Source organism: Aureobasidium subglaciale (assembly GCF_000721755.1).
Source record: "Aureobasidium subglaciale EXF-2481 unplaced genomic scaffold scaffold_4, whole genome shotgun sequence".
NCBI classification, from domain to species: domain Eukaryota; kingdom Fungi; phylum Ascomycota; class Dothideomycetes; order Dothideales; family Saccotheciaceae; genus Aureobasidium; species Aureobasidium subglaciale.
Genome location: NW_013566991.1, coordinates 1,122,308 through 1,139,830, shown reverse-complemented (window position 1 = coordinate 1,139,830; position 17,523 = coordinate 1,122,308). Strand labels below are relative to the sequence as shown.

The 17,523-nt window shown below is 51.1% G+C and overlaps 9 protein-coding genes across 9 annotated transcripts; 4 read left to right on the top strand and 5 right to left on the bottom strand.

Annotated features, from left to right (window-relative positions):
- Positions 1 to 271: 271 nt before the first annotated feature.
- Positions 272 to 1,755, bottom strand: AUEXF2481DRAFT_2987 (uncharacterized protein; the record flags this gene model as incomplete). Its single annotated transcript, XM_013490762.1, has 3 exons — positions 272 to 1,049; positions 1,102 to 1,572; positions 1,622 to 1,755. 3 exons carry the CDS (start codon positions 1,753 to 1,755, stop codon positions 272 to 274), a joined length of 1,383 nt encoding a protein of 460 aa, XP_013346216.1.
- A 900-nt stretch (positions 1,756 to 2,655) lies between these two features.
- Positions 2,656 to 3,583, top strand: AUEXF2481DRAFT_46316 (uncharacterized protein; the record flags this gene model as incomplete). Its single annotated transcript, XM_013490934.1, has 2 exons — positions 2,656 to 2,744; positions 2,800 to 3,583. 2 exons carry the CDS (start codon positions 2,656 to 2,658, stop codon positions 3,581 to 3,583), a joined length of 873 nt encoding a protein of 290 aa, XP_013346388.1.
- Positions 3,584 to 4,825: 1,242 nt separating this feature from the next.
- Positions 4,826 to 5,776, top strand: AUEXF2481DRAFT_27415 (uncharacterized protein; the record flags this gene model as incomplete). Its single annotated transcript, XM_013490834.1, has 2 exons — positions 4,826 to 5,202; positions 5,257 to 5,776. 2 exons carry the CDS (start codon positions 4,826 to 4,828, stop codon positions 5,774 to 5,776), a joined length of 897 nt encoding a protein of 298 aa, XP_013346288.1.
- Positions 5,777 to 6,230: 454 nt separating this feature from the next.
- AUEXF2481DRAFT_62963 (uncharacterized protein) lies at positions 6,231 to 9,937 on the bottom strand (the record flags this gene model as incomplete). Its single annotated transcript, XM_013490945.1, has 4 exons — positions 6,231 to 7,550; positions 7,605 to 8,054; positions 8,108 to 9,815; positions 9,870 to 9,937. 4 exons carry the CDS (start codon positions 9,935 to 9,937, stop codon positions 6,231 to 6,233), a joined length of 3,546 nt encoding a protein of 1,181 aa, XP_013346399.1.
- A 386-nt stretch (positions 9,938 to 10,323) lies between these two features.
- On the top strand, positions 10,324 to 11,274 carry AUEXF2481DRAFT_86953 (uncharacterized protein; the record flags this gene model as incomplete). The annotated part of the gene is made up of 3 exons (XM_013491019.1): positions 10,324 to 10,812; positions 10,849 to 10,901; positions 10,956 to 11,274. The coding sequence occupies 3 exons, from the start codon at positions 10,324 to 10,326 to the stop codon at positions 11,272 to 11,274; spliced, it is 861 nt and encodes a 286-aa protein (XP_013346473.1).
- Positions 11,275 to 11,641: 367 nt separating this feature from the next.
- On the bottom strand, positions 11,642 to 13,421 carry AUEXF2481DRAFT_62942 (uncharacterized protein; the record flags this gene model as incomplete). Its single annotated transcript, XM_013490941.1, has 8 exons — positions 11,642 to 11,733; positions 11,790 to 12,047; positions 12,101 to 12,652; positions 12,705 to 13,047; positions 13,098 to 13,125; positions 13,180 to 13,239; positions 13,293 to 13,317; positions 13,376 to 13,421. The coding sequence occupies 8 exons, from the start codon at positions 13,419 to 13,421 to the stop codon at positions 11,642 to 11,644; spliced, it is 1,404 nt and encodes a 467-aa protein (XP_013346395.1).
- Positions 13,422 to 13,695: 274 nt separating this feature from the next.
- Positions 13,696 to 15,187, bottom strand: AUEXF2481DRAFT_37667 (uncharacterized protein). Its single transcript, XM_013490919.1, has 3 exons — positions 14,092 to 15,187; positions 13,885 to 14,037; positions 13,696 to 13,834 (listed from the first exon to the last, which is right to left on the bottom strand). Exons 1-3 carry the CDS (start codon positions 14,689 to 14,691, stop codon positions 13,715 to 13,717), a joined length of 873 nt encoding a protein of 290 aa, XP_013346373.1. The 5' UTR covers positions 14,692 to 15,187; the 3' UTR covers positions 13,696 to 13,714.
- Positions 14,828 to 15,414, bottom strand: AUEXF2481DRAFT_37665 (uncharacterized protein). The gene has a single exon (XM_013490918.1). It carries the CDS (start codon positions 15,171 to 15,173, stop codon positions 14,931 to 14,933), a length of 243 nt encoding a protein of 80 aa, XP_013346372.1. The 5' UTR covers positions 15,174 to 15,414; the 3' UTR covers positions 14,828 to 14,930.
- A 357-nt stretch (positions 15,415 to 15,771) lies between these two features.
- AUEXF2481DRAFT_2980 (uncharacterized protein) lies at positions 15,772 to 16,874 on the top strand (the record flags this gene model as incomplete). The annotated part of the gene is made up of 2 exons (XM_013490761.1): positions 15,772 to 16,138; positions 16,186 to 16,874. The coding sequence occupies 2 exons, from the start codon at positions 15,772 to 15,774 to the stop codon at positions 16,872 to 16,874; spliced, it is 1,056 nt and encodes a 351-aa protein (XP_013346215.1).
- Positions 16,875 to 17,523: the final 649 nt, after the last annotated feature.

Genomic DNA, 17,523 nt, shown 5'->3' with positions numbered 1-17,523 from the left:
GGGGGGGGGGGGGTTTCCAGCGGACAAAATATGAGACAATCACTAGACATGTTAGACAACCTAGATACCCTAGTCACGAACTTTGAGATTCATCACCAGTACTCTCCTCTAGACCCAATGCGGGATACAAGATGCTAACGGTGGTTTCGCAAGTGCTCCCGAGGGAAGTCGGAAACCACGGTTCGGATTGGAGCTAGACTGTGTCACTCTCAACTAATTTGATTGTTTGCTTAAACCCTAGTGTTGGATTCTATCTCTTGTCCTCTGCCATCTACCTCTTCTTCAGTAGAATATGCGCAGCAATGTAGATCATAACACCAAGACCACACATCCCCGAGACCACACCAAAGCCCTTGAGATACTTAGGCGCGTCGACATGAGGGAACAAATAGGCGCCGTATATGGAGGCAAGGTTGCCGAGCGCGTTGACGAGGGCAAGAGCAACACCCTTGGTCTCCTGCTCCATGTCGCAAAATGTACTACTAGCATAAGACAGACCGAGAGCATTGCTCGCCCACAAGCCACTAGCCAAGAAGATGAGGAGCACGTAGCGTGCTGTGAAGTTGTAAACCACGCACACGACAATGGCGCAGATGGTGGATAACGAGAGCCAACCTGCAATGGCGAAACCACGGTATTGGTGGTATCGGTCCATGATGATGCCAGAACAGACAACAGCGACGAATGAGACGGCGTAGATTGGTACAACCATGTATTGAGCCTTCACGCTCGTGTAGCCGAGTCCTTGCACCAAGGTCGGGTAGAAGTAACTCAGAGTCGACGATCCGACAATAACCATGTAACCAGCAACCATAATCCAGGTACGCCAGTCGGAGACTGCCTTGATCAGAGCCTTGAAGCTGGAAATCTTGGGCCTGTGACCTTCTGCGTTCGAGGGAGAGGTGTTGTCCAAGGCTAGTCGTTGATTTGCTAGTAGCAGTTCGCGCTCGGTGAACCTTTTACTAGTTTGACTCGGGAAGTCGAGCAGTAGGAAATGCGCGCAGATTGCCCAGCCAACAGTGGCGGCACCTTCGACGATGAAGAGCCATCTATCGTATGTCAACAATGATCTCAGAAGTTCCTGAAGCCTGTGTAACTCACCTCCATCCTTCTATTCCATGCGCGCCGTCGAGATTACGGGTGATGCTGCCAGCTAAGATACCACCGAAGGCTCCAGAAAGAACTGCGGCAGATATATATACTGCGAAACGCTTTGATTGTTCCTCTTTCTTGTACCAGGAAGAGATGATGAGAAGGATACCGGGAGCAAAGCCGCTTTCCAACACGCCGACGACGAACCTCAATGCGAGTAGGTGCGAGTAATCGTGGATCACAGCCATGCAGCAGGTCACAATGCCCCAGAGCGCCATAATAGTGGGCAAGAAGATTGAGGGCCTAGTCTTTGCCAGAATCATGTTCGAGGGCACCTCGAAGAAGACATAGCTGATGAAGAAGATCACTAGCGCCATTGAGTATTGGCTGTCGCTGAGGCCGAGATCCTTGTTCATGCCAGCAATCTTTGCATTGCCGATGTTGGTTCGATCCATGTATGACAGAAGGTACATGAGCCATCTGTAATCGTGTTAGTCTCAACTGCATTTTCTTGTCTTTCTCAACTTACATCGTTGGCATGAGGAAGAGATCGATCTTCCGAACGAGTTTCTTCTCCTCGCCGGCTTCGAACTGAATGTCCGAGGTATCTTGGAACTCTTCGATATAGTCGGTCTCGCCGCACTTGACGTCTTTCGTGTCCATTGTGTAGTTGGGATGCTCGAGATGGCTCTTTGTCGATGGCCAGTGGTTGAGCGGGGGCGAATTCGGTGGAGGCGCTGTTTTGGATTCTCTAATAGAAGGCTGTAGGGTGTATAATGATGTGGGCATACGCGAATGGGAGGTTCAAGATATATGTTGGCGTATGTGATCACTCTTGACGTCTTCATAACGATCTATCAACCCCTCATAAGTCCACCATGTCGAGTTTCACCCCATGGGGAGATCGGCTCGAGCATATTGAGTTTGTGTGGAACTTTGGGATGGCAATGCTCGAGACGAGATGAACCCGTCCGAACCCATCCAAGCACGTTGGCTGGTACATCCGAAGGATTTTTGGTGGAGCGCCAATGCCGCATGAGATAGCTTACCTGACACGAGTCGAGGCCCGCCACCTCCACCCCATCCCACTGTGCGGTTGTTATCACTAAAAAAAAAAAAGCTCGAGTGGGATCTCGTGATTATTGAGCGCAGCACTTCAATCGATCTGATCATTCGAGAGCACATGATCGAATTTCCTGGCTCTCGGTGTTATGTCCGAGAGTCATGCCCGGAAGTCGGGGCTCCGCGACAGGACTCGATACTTGTAGGCTCCCGATGTGCCCCGCATCGAGGCGCAGCTGATCCCGGCTCGGGCACCACGAATTTGTGGAGATGTCTCGAGACGAGTATACTCCACATTGGGACCACCATCTGCCGGCAAGCGGCTCTACCGTGGTGACATGCTCCTCCCTGAAGCAGAATTTGTTGTCGTGATGTCTCGTATCGATGTAACTGTGAGTGCTATCGTGCCTCGATACGCGTCTTCTGTCCCAACAGGCGTATTATACAAAAGCAGCCCCCTAGAGACATTATCCGGAGATTTAGACGTACACGGAAAGCACAATGGCTCCAAAGACTTTGCAGGATAACAAAACCATCAAGATCCTCAAAGATGCCGAGCGTGAAGGATATGGAGTTCTGGCAGCAATAGTGTAACAAATTGTCTGTGGGAAAGATTGTGTATAAGAGACTGACATCCCACTACAGGTACAATGTTGAACACATCGTCGCAATGGTACGCGCTGCAGAAAGGAAGCGATCACCTCTAATTCTTCAGGTGTTTCCATGGGCCATTACAGCGAGCGATGGGTTGTTGATCCGAGCAGCTGCCGATGCTGCGAGTCGTGCCAGCGTTCCGGTTTCAGTCCATTTAGACCATGCGCAGGATGAGACGCTCATACGCCAGGCTGCAGACACTTTGCCTTTCGACTCAATCATGGTGGACATGTCTCACTATGAAAAGGCCGAGAATCTGTCCAAGACTGAAGAACTTGTCCAGTACTGCCATGATAGAGGTATCGCGACTGAAGCCGAGTCGGGCCGCATCGAAGGCGGAGAAGATGGCGTCGCAGATACAGCAGATCTGGAAAGCATGTTGACGACACCAGATGAGCTATCTGAGTTCATCGCGACCGGTGTTGACTTTCTTGCTCCCGCGATTGGGAATGTTCATGGCGAATACGGAATCAGAGGTCCCCAGCTGGACTTCAAGCGATTGAAAGATATCCGTGAAGTTGCGAAAGCGAAGGATGTACGCGTCGTACTGCACGGAACAAACGGGTTCACCAAAGATTTGATACATCGGTGTATCGCTGCTGGAGTATCCAAGATCAACGTGAACAAGTTGATACTCGAGGACTATCAGACGCATCTAGAGACCAATGCATCGAAGCTTTCGCTGACAAAATTGCTGGATGAAGGTATGGCGGAGGTTCAGCGTGCCACCGAAGAACAGATGGACATCTGCATGTCATCCGGAAAGGCACCATAGATGCAAGATGTGTCTGGAACGTTCGGGATGTAGAAACTTCGCACCGATTCCGGGCCCTTGAATAACGCTTCAAGATATGAAGACCATGACTTGGTGCTCATGAATGCGTAGGCTTTCTACACTCCTTCTAGACGTGCCAAAGTTGTTGCAGGTAGAGATGTATCGAGGCACAATACTTTTTCAGGACTGAGCGATTTTCCGGAGCCATCCTTCATCGACCCCCGTACATGCTTCTTGGATCAACCTGGCCTCTTTACAGGTGTTTGTTTTTCTGTGTCGTTGCAAAAGAGAGGAAGTGACAAGGCTTGGCACACAGCGAAGGGTCGATGAGAACCCAGATTTTGCGAGAAACTGCCCGGTTGAATATCGGCAAAGCACTGCTCCGACAACGCTTCGGCCCTCGTCGGATGGATGTCGTGCCTCCTCCATCGTCGCCTCCCGCCTCCAGAGTTCTATCAACGTGCGTAAACACAGAAGCGGAGAGTTCTTCTCTGCATCAATGCTCTTCAACAGCCGCGGCCAATTTATCAGGGGATCAGCATGCGGCTGAGTACAGTGACAGTCTTACAAAGTTCAGCATGTCCAACTTCGAGAGGCACAACGGATTGGGGCTAGGAATCACGAGAACATTACTGTTTCTCATGCGTACAGAAGCGCAACTGCGCTAGGATCTCCGTGCCCTTCGCTCCTTCACTCACAACAGCTTCCTATGTGACAGCCACAGACGACGCGCCAAAGAGCAAGAAGCTTAAACTACAGGCACATGCTTTACAGTCTCCACTCTTGCGCTATTGCCGAAAGGCTACTACGATATACTTGAACCTAGTCTGTATATGGGCTGCACAGATATGTGAAGCTCTGACAAGCTCTAGGTCGTTGTCGCATTCAGAGCATCATGCCGAGCGAATCTCCAGTTCTAATGGCCACACAACAGCGTGTCTGGCCCGACAGAGATCAGAGACTTGTGGCTTCAAGCGGCTTCATTATTTCACTAGTAGGTCTAAGCTAATGGACATCACGATTCGCAAAGAACGCTCCACGGAGCGGCCACGTTAGATGCACGAACGGTGCCTGAACCCAACTTGATGTTTATGCTCTGCGGAGACAAGACTTGTGATTATTTGAATAATCGCAAACACTCCGCATGCTCCGCCCCAGGGCAACTGTTAAGATAGCTATATAAACATGGTCGTCTTCTTTGCTCAGCGGACTACAACATCATCTATCACGCATCAGATAAATATGAAGTTCACATTCGCTACCACCGTCACTCTCGCCTCTCTGTCGTCTGTCCTGGCAGTCCCAGCAACAAAGCAAGCCGCTGCTGAGAAGTGCGTTCCCCTGGATTCCACCTTCCAGCTCAACGTCCCCCATGGCTCAACCGAGATTCCTCTTGTAATTTACGGTGGCTTCAAGTGGAAGATTCCCAAGGCTGCAGCTGAGGGATCTCTTGTCTCTTTCTTCGGAAATTTCAGAAACAACCAGACCACTTCCTCTCAAGTCACGACGGTTTCAAACTCGACCTCAGAGGACGGCGGACCTTCGACAAGCAGTGGTTCAGCATTCGCAAATGGAACACAAATCATCACCACCACCTTCTCAAGTGGCAATGCATCTAGGTAAGAAGCATAGCCTCCGAATATATAAGTATACACAACCAACACCCACCACAGCGCAGCAGCAGGAGCCCAAGACACCACAACCAGCAGCTCCACCTCCTCCTCCGGCGACTCAAACTCCACCGCCATAGCAAACGCAGCAGGCGTAGTCTCCATCGTCACAAACGCCACAGTCGCCGAAGCTTCAAACGCCCAATCCCTTCAGAACGAGCGTCAAGCCGCCGCAGCAACATCCTGTGCCGCCGACAACGATGGCGCCTCTGCCTCTGCCGATCAAATCAACACTGTAACTTTCTCCTCTGCTGATGGTGTGCAATATGAGAATACTGCTTATGCGGCTTGCTCGGCTGGTGTGGTGGCACCTAGCAGTGGAAGTACTGGAAGTTCGTCTTCGGGGAGTCAGGCTAGTGTTAGTGGGGTTACTGCGCAGGTCACTTGTGATGGTACGACTACTACTGTTGTGGATGATAACACTTCTTATGCTATTACAGTCAAGGGAAGTTACTGCCAAAAGTCGGGCTTCTCGGGTGCTCTCGTTGGACAGAGGGTCGCTCATGCAGAGGCAGAGTGTTAAGATATATTAAAGGGCTTTGCAATTGTCAGATACTTATCATCATGATTTGGACTTGAATGACTTCAAAGTTGTGTGGCAAGCCGCTTTGTATGATAAAATTCTCTTACGAAGGACGAACCTGTGACGCAATTCATATACAATAACCACATGTGTAGTTGTTGAATATCCAATGACACACATAACACCAGTTGGGAAAGAGTGAACTTGACAATCACGTCTGAGGTGCTGTGTTGGTTTCTCCCACAATCGATAAACACGGAACAAGAGCCAAGCGATGCAAGAATCAACGAAGACGTAAATGCGTTTCTAGAATTTGCACAAGGATATCTCTTTACAACCACAAAACCAAAAACTCCCAGACTTCTCAGGCCCAAGAAGCAAACCACCAATAACTCATAAACAAGAAGAGAAGCCACACAAAAGGCAGATATACGAAAGAGCGACCGCAAACCCCTCACTTGAGGTCTGCCGGCGTAAGGACTTGGACCACAGAAGTGCCATCTGAGAATCTCGTCTTGAAGATCCTGTTGGCATTCTGGAACATGCCATCCTTCAAACTGACGACGATAAATTGACTGCCCTTGAATCTCGTCTTGATCAAGCGACCAATATTCTGTGTATGCGATAGATCCAGTGCAGCGTCAACTTCGTCCAAGATGTACATGGGCGCGGGTGAGTATTGGAGCAGAGCAAGGATGAGCGATAGCGCGATGAGGGAGCGTTGACCACCAGAGAGCTCGGTGAGCGATTGCTTCCACACCTTGCCGAGACAGACCTTGACTTCAAGACCTTTGGAGATATCGCCGCTGTCTTCTGGAGGATCCAGCTTCGCCGTGTTGCCACCTGGTAGTAGTTCGTTGAAAATGTTGCCAAAGTCGACATTGACCTTGCTCCAAGTCTTGTGAAGGGCTTCCTTCTTGTACTCGTCCAGCTGAGCAATGGTTTCCTCAATCTTCTTTTTGTCACGAATGACTGTACGCATCATATTCTTCAGCGAAGCTTCCTTCTTTTCGACGCTGTCAATCATGTTCATGACCTTGGGGTTGATCTTCTTCTTCATGCCTTGGAAACGTTCGCTCAAGCCTGCAAGCGATCGTTTACTCTCAGTCATGTTCATGCCGTTGAAATCGTATGGTGTGTTGGCACGGCCGAAGGACTCGACTTCGTCAGCGATCCATTCGTGTTCCTTCTCCATGGTCTGTAGAGTCTGGCGTGCTGCCTGCTGTTGTTTGGAAAAGTTCTCGATCTGGTGACCGAGCTTCTGCGCTTCCAGAGCTTCCTCGGTTATTTGCGCAGATTTTGATCGCGATGCTGTCTCAAGATCCGCAAGCTCGGTGTCGTAACCTGAAAGCTTCTTCCTCTCATCATCAAGTTGCGCTTGAGCATAGTCGTGCGCGTTTTTCACGGCTTGTCCTTCCCTCATCAATGCGTCCAGCTCCTCCTGTTGCGTCTTGAGGTTGACTTCCGCATCCTGGAATTGCTCTTGGGCGGCGGCAAGATCACTGCCGCATTGTTCAGCCTCTAGCATTGCGTCTCTGACTTCTTGGTGCAAAGGTCTGATTGAGGCGGAGTTTTTACTCAAAGACTTCTTGAGTTTATCAAGTGCCGTTTGTAACTCCACAAGCTTACTGTCCTTGTTATTATTAAAGTCCTTCATGTCTTTTTCGACTCGCTTAACTTCCTTCGCCGCTTCGTCCTGGCGTGCTTTGGCTTCCACAATGCTCTGTTTCAGCTCCACAATGCCAGCTTTTGTGTCGGCGATTGCTTGGATGATCTGTTCACTCAAGTCAGCTTGTTTCTGAAGATAATTGGGATTCGAGTCACTTACCGAAGATGACGAGTTACCGTTAATCTGCTTCTCGGCGAGCGAAATTTCGTGGCTCTTGAGATCCAGGTTGTGCTTGAGACCTCTCGCTGCATCAAGCTTTTCCTTCTCTTGTGCCATTGTTGATTGCAATTGACGTAGAGCTGCCTGCCTTGTGTCGAGTTCTCTCGTGATCTCGTTGAGTTGCTGAAGTGTTACCAGTACGCCACTCGTCTTTGGTGAGCTACCACCAGACAAAGTGCCCGAAGGATCGTAGACATCACCCTCCAACGTGACACTCTTCATGCGGACGGCAGGATCGAAAGTGACCTTCTTGGCCGTTGCGGCATCCTCACACACCAACGTGTTGCCAAATACATACTCCATTGCAGAATTGACATCTTCTTCGTATCCAATAAGGTTCAACGCGAGGTCGCACTTGTTGTTCGACATGTTTCTAGCAGCGCCAATTTTCTGCAGAGTTGTTAGCTTCTTCTGCTTGCAAAGTTTAGTAAAGTCAAACGAACCTCCGAAGCAGCGCGGAAGGCGGAAATCTTGTTCAACGGAATGATAGTCACTCTCTTTTTCAACCTGCCGTTTTGCAGGAGCTGCGTGCCAGTCTGTGCAGTATCGACTACAACGTTATACAGGCGACCTCCAGCACAGATCTCGAGGGCAGTTCCTGCTTGGGTGAAGTTCTTGTCGAGGGTAAACAACTGTGCGACCAGGCCCTTGACCTTGGATCGGTCGAAGTTAGGTGTCGGATCACTGTAGCTGAAATCAATGTTTGCAACCCTTCGCTTAAGGCCGTCTGCCTGTTCCTTCAGTTCGCGAATTCGTTGTTGCAGCTGCGATTGCTCTTTGTGCATAGCTTCTTCGCGACCAGACTCGTAGCCAATCTTGGAAAGCTCAGCCTCGAGCTTCTTTGCTTGAGAACGGAGTCCATCAATTTCTTTCAACAGACCAGCATTCTCCTTTTCTGCTTTCTTAGCTCGAGGCTCGTCTTCTTTCAAGCGCTTCTCAAGATGCGATATCTTGAGCTTTGCTTGTTCTTGTTCAGTCGAAGCGGCACTGAGTCGATTGCGAGCGTCTTGAAGTTGACCTTGGTATCCTCCTTCTTGACCCTCCTTGGATGCGACACCAGTTTGCAATGTCTGGAGAAGCTCCTCTTTTTGTTCGACTTCAGCCATCTGCTTCTGGAGTTCGGCATTGGCAGTGTCATATCGTTCCTGAAGTTGCTTGTGAAGATGAGACTTCTGTTCGAGCTGTTTTCCGAGTTCCTGGACTGTGGCTTCGCTTTTGGCGCGATTCTCACTCTCTTCAGTCATGCTTGACTTTTTGAGATCCAAGACTGTAGTCAGTCTGACCAATTCGTGAGAGTGTTCCTTGACCTTGTCCTCCAAGGCTTGGAACTTGCCGCCCTTTCTCAACTCCTTGTCTCTTGCTGCCTTGACCTTGTCCATATCCTCTTGCAAGAAAGCAATCTCATTCTTTAGCTTTTCGGCGTTGCTCTCAAAGAACATAGCACGTTGTCTCTTATCATTCAGGTCCTTTTCGCTCATGCGAAGCTTCTCCTTGCTCTTCAGGTAGTCGTAGGCGACGACAAGTCGTGTCAAGCGCTCCAGGTCGTTTTGTGTCTGCTGGAAGTCGAGGAAAGCTCTCTTTTCCTGTCGCAACTTGTCAAGCTTCGGCTCGATCTCGTCGCGCAAGAGTTCCATGATCTCCTGAACCTTCATCTCCTTCTTTGCCATTGTACGGAAGGCCTTGTCTCTGCGATCCTCGAACATGCGGGTACCTGCAGCCTCCTCGACCATTCCAAGGATTTCCTCCTTCTTCATGTTCAGAACCTTCGTGATGCGACCTTGCATAATTAAGAAATTGGGGTTGTTGATGTTGAGCTGGACGGATTGGAAGAGGTTTTGCACGGTGGTTTGCTGAGCTCGGTGACCATTGATCAGGTACTTCGACGTACCACCCAGGACAATTTGGCGGGTCACCGAGATTGTGGGATAGTCTTCGAAGCCGATGGGAGACTTGGCCTTGTCCTTGTTGTCGAAGACGATGGTCACCGAGGCCTTTGTGACACCAGCCTGGCCACGCTTGTAGATGAGGTCCTGCAGGTTCTGGGCGCGAACCGTCGTCATATTCGTGATGCCGAGGACGAAACATATCGCATCGAGAATATTGGACTTGCCACTACCGTTTAGACCGGTGATGGAGTTGAAGCTCTCGTCCCTTTGCGCAAGTCAGTCGTCTGTTCTGTACACAAGGATTGGCAGCGAGACATACCAGCCCGAGATGACTGTGCGCACGGCATACGACTTGAAGCCGTCAATGATGACTTCGATGACCCTCATCTTGTCGTTGCTGGCGCTGGGCCGCTTTGTGTGTTTGTTAAGTCAGAGTCGTTGTTTGCAACTTCTCTTGCTTGTTGTTTACTGACAGTTTGTTTATGCCCGACGCCGGGAGGCAACTGCAGCCGAATCACATGTCAAATCCGTCTCCACTTATGTCCTCTCCCACCGAGCACCTTTTACATCGCAGACAATAGCCAAATGCTGCTTTTCAATAGGTAGGCGCCTTCGGTAAGAGCCACTGCGTCTTCGACTCATTTTTCGCGTGAGCTTGGACATGCACTAGATTCTCACTGTCATGATGTTTGTATTGAGATAACAGCGCTCGGGTTACTGCGCGATTCGACATCAACATCATCATCTTTATTGTTCTTCTCGCTCCCAAACACATGCCTCCATTAATGAAGACTTGGCCGGCCTTTCAGTTCAAGAATCAGCTCTCCGACGATATCGTCGAGGACATGAAGACCACGATGGCCACCATGACAACTGTTATCAAGAGTAAACACACGGGCTATGCTCGCGCTGCAGCTTACAGAACGTACATCAACAGTATGCTGTCGTTGTATCGCGACCATCTACAAGACAATGAATGGAACAGGTCATGCTTGAAACTCTTTGCCAGAGCCGTAGTCGAGGTTGGCGAGACATATCGTCCCATTGGCCCATCAGTTCCACATGACCATGGCGCTCAATTCGATCCTCATGGGAACCGTTATTTTCAGCCTGCTCCTCAGTTCCGACAGACTCAAGATCAGCCTCAGTTCCTACCTCAATTACAGTCTCAGTTTGAACCATATCAGCCTCTCAGGGACCCTTTCCAGTACACGTTCCAGAATCAACAACCTCCCTTCCGACCGCCTTACATAATTCCTGGCGTCAACTGCTATTCGAACGCCTACATTGCCGCATAGGACTTCTGCATTCTGAACTACGTCCAAGCCAGTAAAAGGCCGCTTCAAGCCGTGTATGGCTTTGGCAGTGTTGTGGTTCACTGAATACTGAACCTTCATATTCCAAGTTGCTTAGAGGTCCCTCGTCAATACACCGTCATCGCTGAAGAATTTGGAGAACTCAAACTTGCAGGATTGAAATCACTCGTCGAGAAGTCATTCGCTGATCTCAGGATTGCTCGTAACTATCGCATCCTATACCAGGATCCTACTGGGACAGGAATGTTGCCAATCACGAATGACGACAACTACCGATCCGCTGTGGAGACCATGGTTACATCGGAAATGTTCGATCCCAGAGATGGATCCCACTTTCATGTCGTGGTAGACGAGGACGAAGCAAGTAAGAAGATCAAAGTTGGCAAGCGCCCCTTCACTAGAAACTGACCACAGGATCCTCCATCTTCGAGCGGTCCGTCCAAGAAACCTCGAGTTTGAACAAGACTAGGAAGACGAGAACCCGTGCACTCAAAGCCATTGTTCTTTCGAGGTCGGTTTTCCATATGTGTATCGCACCCTCGTCCTTTCCCGAATCTTCGTGATGAAAGTATCCGAGCTGTGACAAATACAACATCTGCCGAACTACCAACGAAATTTCCAGAGAGTAGCTCAAGAACATTCCCTTGCGGCCCGCGACGGTGCATCCATATGAACTAACATATTTCGACACGCAGCAAATCATCAAGTGAAGTGGGGAAAAAGATCAATTATAGCGCTCGTGTTGCGGTGACTGCATGCTCTAATCAACAAGCCCTTACTCTTCAGCCACAAGGTTCTGACCCTCACGCAGACCTTCAACCACCAACTCGTGGCCCTCTGCTCTTCTGTACACATCGCGGATATCGTCTGTTTTTCGAGGTTAGCACTCGCTATACTCACGATTCTCTGGGTGTCGATCTTACCTGTGGTGGTCTCAAAGTGACTGGTGGCATCGTAAGATCTTGAAATGAAGATGTTGTCGTTGTTTCCGCTCTCGAGGGGCTCGTAGATGGGGATAGGGGGGCCCATGAACTTCTCCTCGATCTTGCCGAGGCGGTCAAATCCGGCTTGCAGCTCGAGGTGGTGGTTGCTGTTGCCCTCGGCGATGGTGGAGACGATGGCGATGTAGTAGCCCTTGGGTGCAACATTGTGTGCCCATGAAACCATGGCGACATATACGTCTTTACTTTGTTAGTCACAATGTCTGCCTGCTGCGTCTTCGTGTCTGCCTTACCGTGCTTTCTGCCAATCTGGGACTGAGGAATGATGAGTTGGACAGAGTCTGAGTTGTCCGTCTTCTCAATCGGGTGGTTCAAGATGCAAATGGCCTTCAGAAGGTGGCCGATGGGCTTGACCTTGCTGGGGAAGTATGAGGGGTCTGCCAGAATCTTGCTGCACTTTGTTGTGAAGGTCATGCCCTCGCCCTCTTGATCGCGCTCCTTCATGGTTGCCTTGATACCAACAGCCTTGCCGTTCTCGTAAAGAACCTCGTCAACATCGGTGTTGAGCATGTAGGTACCTCCGTAGATGGCACTGAGACGAGCGAAACCCTGGGGAAGTTCACCCAGACCGTACAGGGGGTAAATGTAAGGCGACTTTCCGTATCTTGCCATCGAGTTTGCGTAAAGTCTGATGCGTTCAATGGCGTCCTTGACAGCGCCCTTCTGGTTGATGTATTCGTCGGTCGTGAACAGAGCCATGCTATGGCCGACCAAATCCCTCGTTGAAGCCTCCAGACCGAACTTGTCGTAGACCTCCTTCATAGTAACTTGGTTCAGGTTCATGCCTGTGCCACATGTCAGTCCAGCTTTCCTGCCAACACACATGTTCTGGCGTACCGTTGTGAGTAGCGGGGTCCTCCTCCTTGTATGCGCTAACAAACTCCAGGAACTTCTTTGCTCTTCTCTTCTCAAACAGACCCATCAGAGGGCTGCGGAGAGCCTCCGAGGCATCCGAGGGGACCTTTGCGACGTTGGCCTTGTTGCCAGAGCCAGTCTGAACGTAACTGCCGGCAATCTGCTTGAACTCGAGGTATCTGGTGACGTCGGTCGAGACGAGGATGTTTGTGAGTTCTCCATTGGACATGAGGAGTTTGGGAACAAGGTCGATGTTCCAGTCGTTGGGGCGGCCGTACTTCTTCCATGGCTCGCTGCCGTTGTCGTTGCCGTACTTCTTGAAGAGCTGTTTCTTGTGAGTTTGACGCGACGAGAAGATGATCGAGAGAGTCATACGGCTTCGATATTGATAGACGCGGCCTCACTGTGCAGAAATTAGCATTACAGTCCAAGCCGTGAGAAGAGGAGGGGTACTCACCCGCCGTAGTGATCGTTACGGTCGATGTGCAGGACCTTCTTGCCCTTGACACTCAGTACACTAGCAGTCCATCAGTATCTAATTCCTTGATCCAGATATCACGAAGTGCTGACCCTGAGAGCACACACTCGGTGAGACCTTAATCGCGCTTGTTAGTTCTCTTGACCGCTATAACATGAATGCGGGGTTGCGATACCTGTGCCAAGCACAACAACATCGTATTCGGGGGCAATGTCCTCCATGGTTGCGTACGGAAGAGAGATATGGGAGGCGGAAAGTGTTCTGGAAGGATGCAAGAAGTTGACCAGGCGGTAGATGGTCATGGAAGTTGAGCGAGAGAGCGAGGCGGGAAGCTCCCTCTGGTGACGTGGGGTCGCTTTCGTGAGATTAACAAGGGGCTTGGCCAAAGCCTCGATAGTAATAAACCATGGACATTTCTTGCAACATTATATTGACTTTGGTTTCATTCGTTTTCCATTTACATTTTGTTGTACAACTCGTCATAATAAACTCGCCCCTGATCTGCTCTACTGCTCTACACCCGCGTCTCCTGCTGTGTCTTGATTTGCTCGGGAATGACTTGTGATTGAGCCTCTGGCGGAGGCAATTGTCCATCTTGCTGTGCTGATACTGTCTCTTGAGGCTCTTCGTACTTCTGTGCCATGGTCAGTTCTCGTTTCGGGACTCGCATGCTGCACGACTTACCTCGAAAGCATCCTGATCAGGAGTATAAGACGGCTCTCCAGGATCGGGGTAGAGGTTGACACTAGGGTCTTGCTCAGCAAGCATGCGGGCATCCTCCCAAGCGTACCAGCGCTCAGTCAGAACGTGCTTGATTGCCCTTTGAGTGAGCTTGACCTATACAGGCATTAGAATTATTTGTCTCCATGTACGGCCTTGTACGTCGCCTACCTGAGTCTCTCTTTCTTCGGCTTCGAAATCACCGTATCCAGCCTTTGCCTTTGCTCTTGCGTATGACTCGGTAGCAAGTCTGTTTCTTTCCCTGACACACACCCACCACAACCTGTGCAAATCCTCAAAGTCCTTTGCTCTCAACTCTTGAGTAGTCCAAGCTCGACCGTGGTTGTTGTCATACTCTGGTGTTGCGAAAGGGAGTCTGTCGCGATTGAAGAAACCCCAGAGCCCATGGTCCGGGTCTACATCGATCTCTGAGCGCTGTGTGATGTCCGTAACGGGCTTGGGCAAGTCCTTGACCTTGACTGAGAGGGTCTGGCGAGGGCGAAGTCCAGTACGACGAAGAGCTGATACACCTCTGTTTCTGTTGCCGTCGCGACGAGCAGCTGCTGGGCTCGAGGTCGAGAACGACGAAGTGAAGAGAGACGGGAGGAGGAAGGCCGGTGGTAGGCTCGACTGGCGGATTTGCAAGCCCTGCGAGAAGAATCTGGACGGGACCGACATGGCGAGTGCTGTGAGAGAGTGGATTGGCAGACCGTAGTCTCTGTATTGCGTGGATGCCCTGTCGCGCGGTGCAGGCGATGGGTGAATTAACATTTCCAGCTGGGCGCCCTGCACGCCAAGCCCGTTCTTTTGCGGCCCTTGCACCCACGCTCCGCAGACTCTCCCATTCAGCTCTATATCCGCTGCGCAAGGTCGAACAGATGCCTTGACTACCTGCAGGCGTCAGTCCATGTCAGTTTGTCTGGCTCATCTGGAATAGATCGTTGGAACTCGATGAATTCCGGTGACCATTGCTTTGCATACCCTATCAGTGTGCTGAATCTAGAATGCTTCTAGCTGCAGAGATGCACAATTGCTTCTAATCTAGGGTCACGGATATCATGCGTGTCAATCCAGAGCGAGACGTTGGTTTGTGTGCGAGCATCGTCTCTTGATGAATTGTTCTCTTGAAGGAACAAAACGACAATCAAGAGATAGCACCTGGGAGAGGCACGAGACATGGAGTAGAGGACGACGGCTGTGCGTGGAACATGGAGCAATTGAGACAGCAGGGCAAACATGCATAGGTAAGGCATGAAGTATAGCGTTACCTGGACCAGACCAGGCAGAAGGCATGACAATCAAATGGTAAATGCGAATAATGTTTGTCCAGAGTCTTGGACGCATGCGGCATGTGGAAGGACGAAAGTCAACCGCAAGCGGCCAATCACATGGGTTCCGCAAGGCGTTGCAAGTCGAAGCGTGAGGGTCGAGCTGGCGGCTCGTGTGAAGAGTAAAAGGCAGAGCAAGCACCTTGACCTTTACATACCCCTCCCCCTCCCGACCCCTTCACCTCCGCCGCCCTCTTCCTCTCCCTCCCTCGTGCTCTCGCTCTCTGCTGCACACGCCTTCTCTCCGTCTGTCCCGTGCGCTGTCTTGTTTACATCTCTTTCTGCCTCGTCGGACTGAGCTCCTTCCCCGTACGTATGCAGAAGCGACGGCTTGCTTGCTGGCTTTGTTCGCGCCTGCTAATCGTGAATAAACAAACAGTCGCACCCACCAAGACTGTCTCGTCTTCACTTCCTCGTCGACCTCTTAGTCCATCTACCACACAACAAACCTCATCCCGCGTCTTGTCCTCGAACCGCCTAGCTCCTCGCGACTCGTCATTCATCGGCCGACCTCTATCTCAACATGTCTTCCGACGAACAGCACATTGATGCCGCCCTCGACGGCCTGAACCTCGAATCAAACAACGAGGACATCCAGCGTACCGAAGAAGAATACGCCCAAGCTCAGCTCACCCTCAGAGCTATCGTCTCCTCTAAGGAAGCAGGCGTCATCATTGGAAAACAAGGCGCCAATGTCGCTGAGCTCAGAGACTCCACTGGAGTCCGTGCCGGTGTCAGCAAGGTCGTCCCCGGTGTCCACGACCGCGTCCTGACCGTCCTCGGTCCTCTTGAGGCCGTCGCTTCCGCCTACGGTCATGTCGCCGACGGCTTGCTCAAGGGTGTCCCTCAGTTGGGCATGGGCGGCGTCGCCTCTAACCCCAACACTCACCGTAAGTTCTTTCGCTGCTGCTCTGCTGCCTCGACTAACTGTCCCTAGCCGTCCGTCTCCTGATCTCCCACAACCAGATGGGCACCATCATTGGTCGCCAGGGCCTCAAGATCAAGCAAATCCAGGACGCTTCCGGTGTTCGCATGGTCGCCCAGAAGGAGATGCTCCCCCAATCCACCGAGCGCATTGTCGAGATCCAGGGTACTCCCGACGGCATCCAGAAGGCTGTCTGGGAGATCGGCAAGTGCCTCGTCGACGACGAACAGCGTGGCTACGGAACCATCCTCTACAACCCTGCCGTCAGAGTCTCCGGCGGCGAGGGCGCCCCCGCTCGCAACGGCTCTTCCTACCCCCAGGGTGGTCGCTCTTACAACCGCACTGGCAACGGTACCGACTTCAGCGACGCCCCTGCCGCCTACACTCGTCGCGACTCTGCTCCTCGTGGTCCCGCCCCCATCGCTGCCGAAGATGACGAAGACATCCAGACCCAGAACATCAGCATTCCCGCTGACATGGTTGGCTGCATCATTGGTCGCGGTGGCAGCAAAATCTCCGAGATCCGCAAGAGCTCCGGTGCTCGCATCTCCATCGCAAAGGCCCCTCACGACGAATCTGGCGAGAGAATGTTCACTATTACTGGATCCTCAAGCGCCAACGAGAAGGCCCTTTATCTGCTTTACGAGAACCTCGAGGCTGAGAAGATGAGAAGAAGCCAGATGCCCTCTCAGGATGCTTAGTTCGCCCGCGTCTCGGCACCCACTCGTGCTTGATCACTTGCACAAGGATCCGTTTCCTCCTGTTTCCCAGAAATTCTCGGTCACCATCATGACGCGCCCTTAATCCTCCATCGCCTATAGTTGCTCGCCACGACAACTAATTTCTCCAACCTCGATACTCTTTTCTTACCTTCTTATCCCCGACATCCCTTGTATGTGGCCGCTTCTTCCTTCTCCCGAGGGTGCACCAGTCACTGCCTCATCCGATGACGATTTGACGAAATTCACTTTTCTTTTTTCGGCTGCAACAAAATCAAGCCATTCCCGTATACCAAACCGGCCTTCTACCCTTTTGACTCACTCGGATGGAAACATTTGCATGAGTTTGGATGAGTTTGGCTGGAGTAGATGGTGATCCAGGGATGGACTTGCATTTTCCCTTTTCGCATGCGGAGGCAATTGCTTCGATTATAGCTCGATACCATTTCTATACTTTCATGTAGAAAAAACAAGTCATTCCCAAAGGGAGAATGCTGCTACACTCATATTAAGATTCCCCTTCAATCGTCTTTGTGATTCATTGTATGACCTGTCGGCACGCTGCATGGCACAGAGCGACTTCGTGTACATGACGGCTTTCGAAACATGAACCGCCCCATGATCTGTCTAC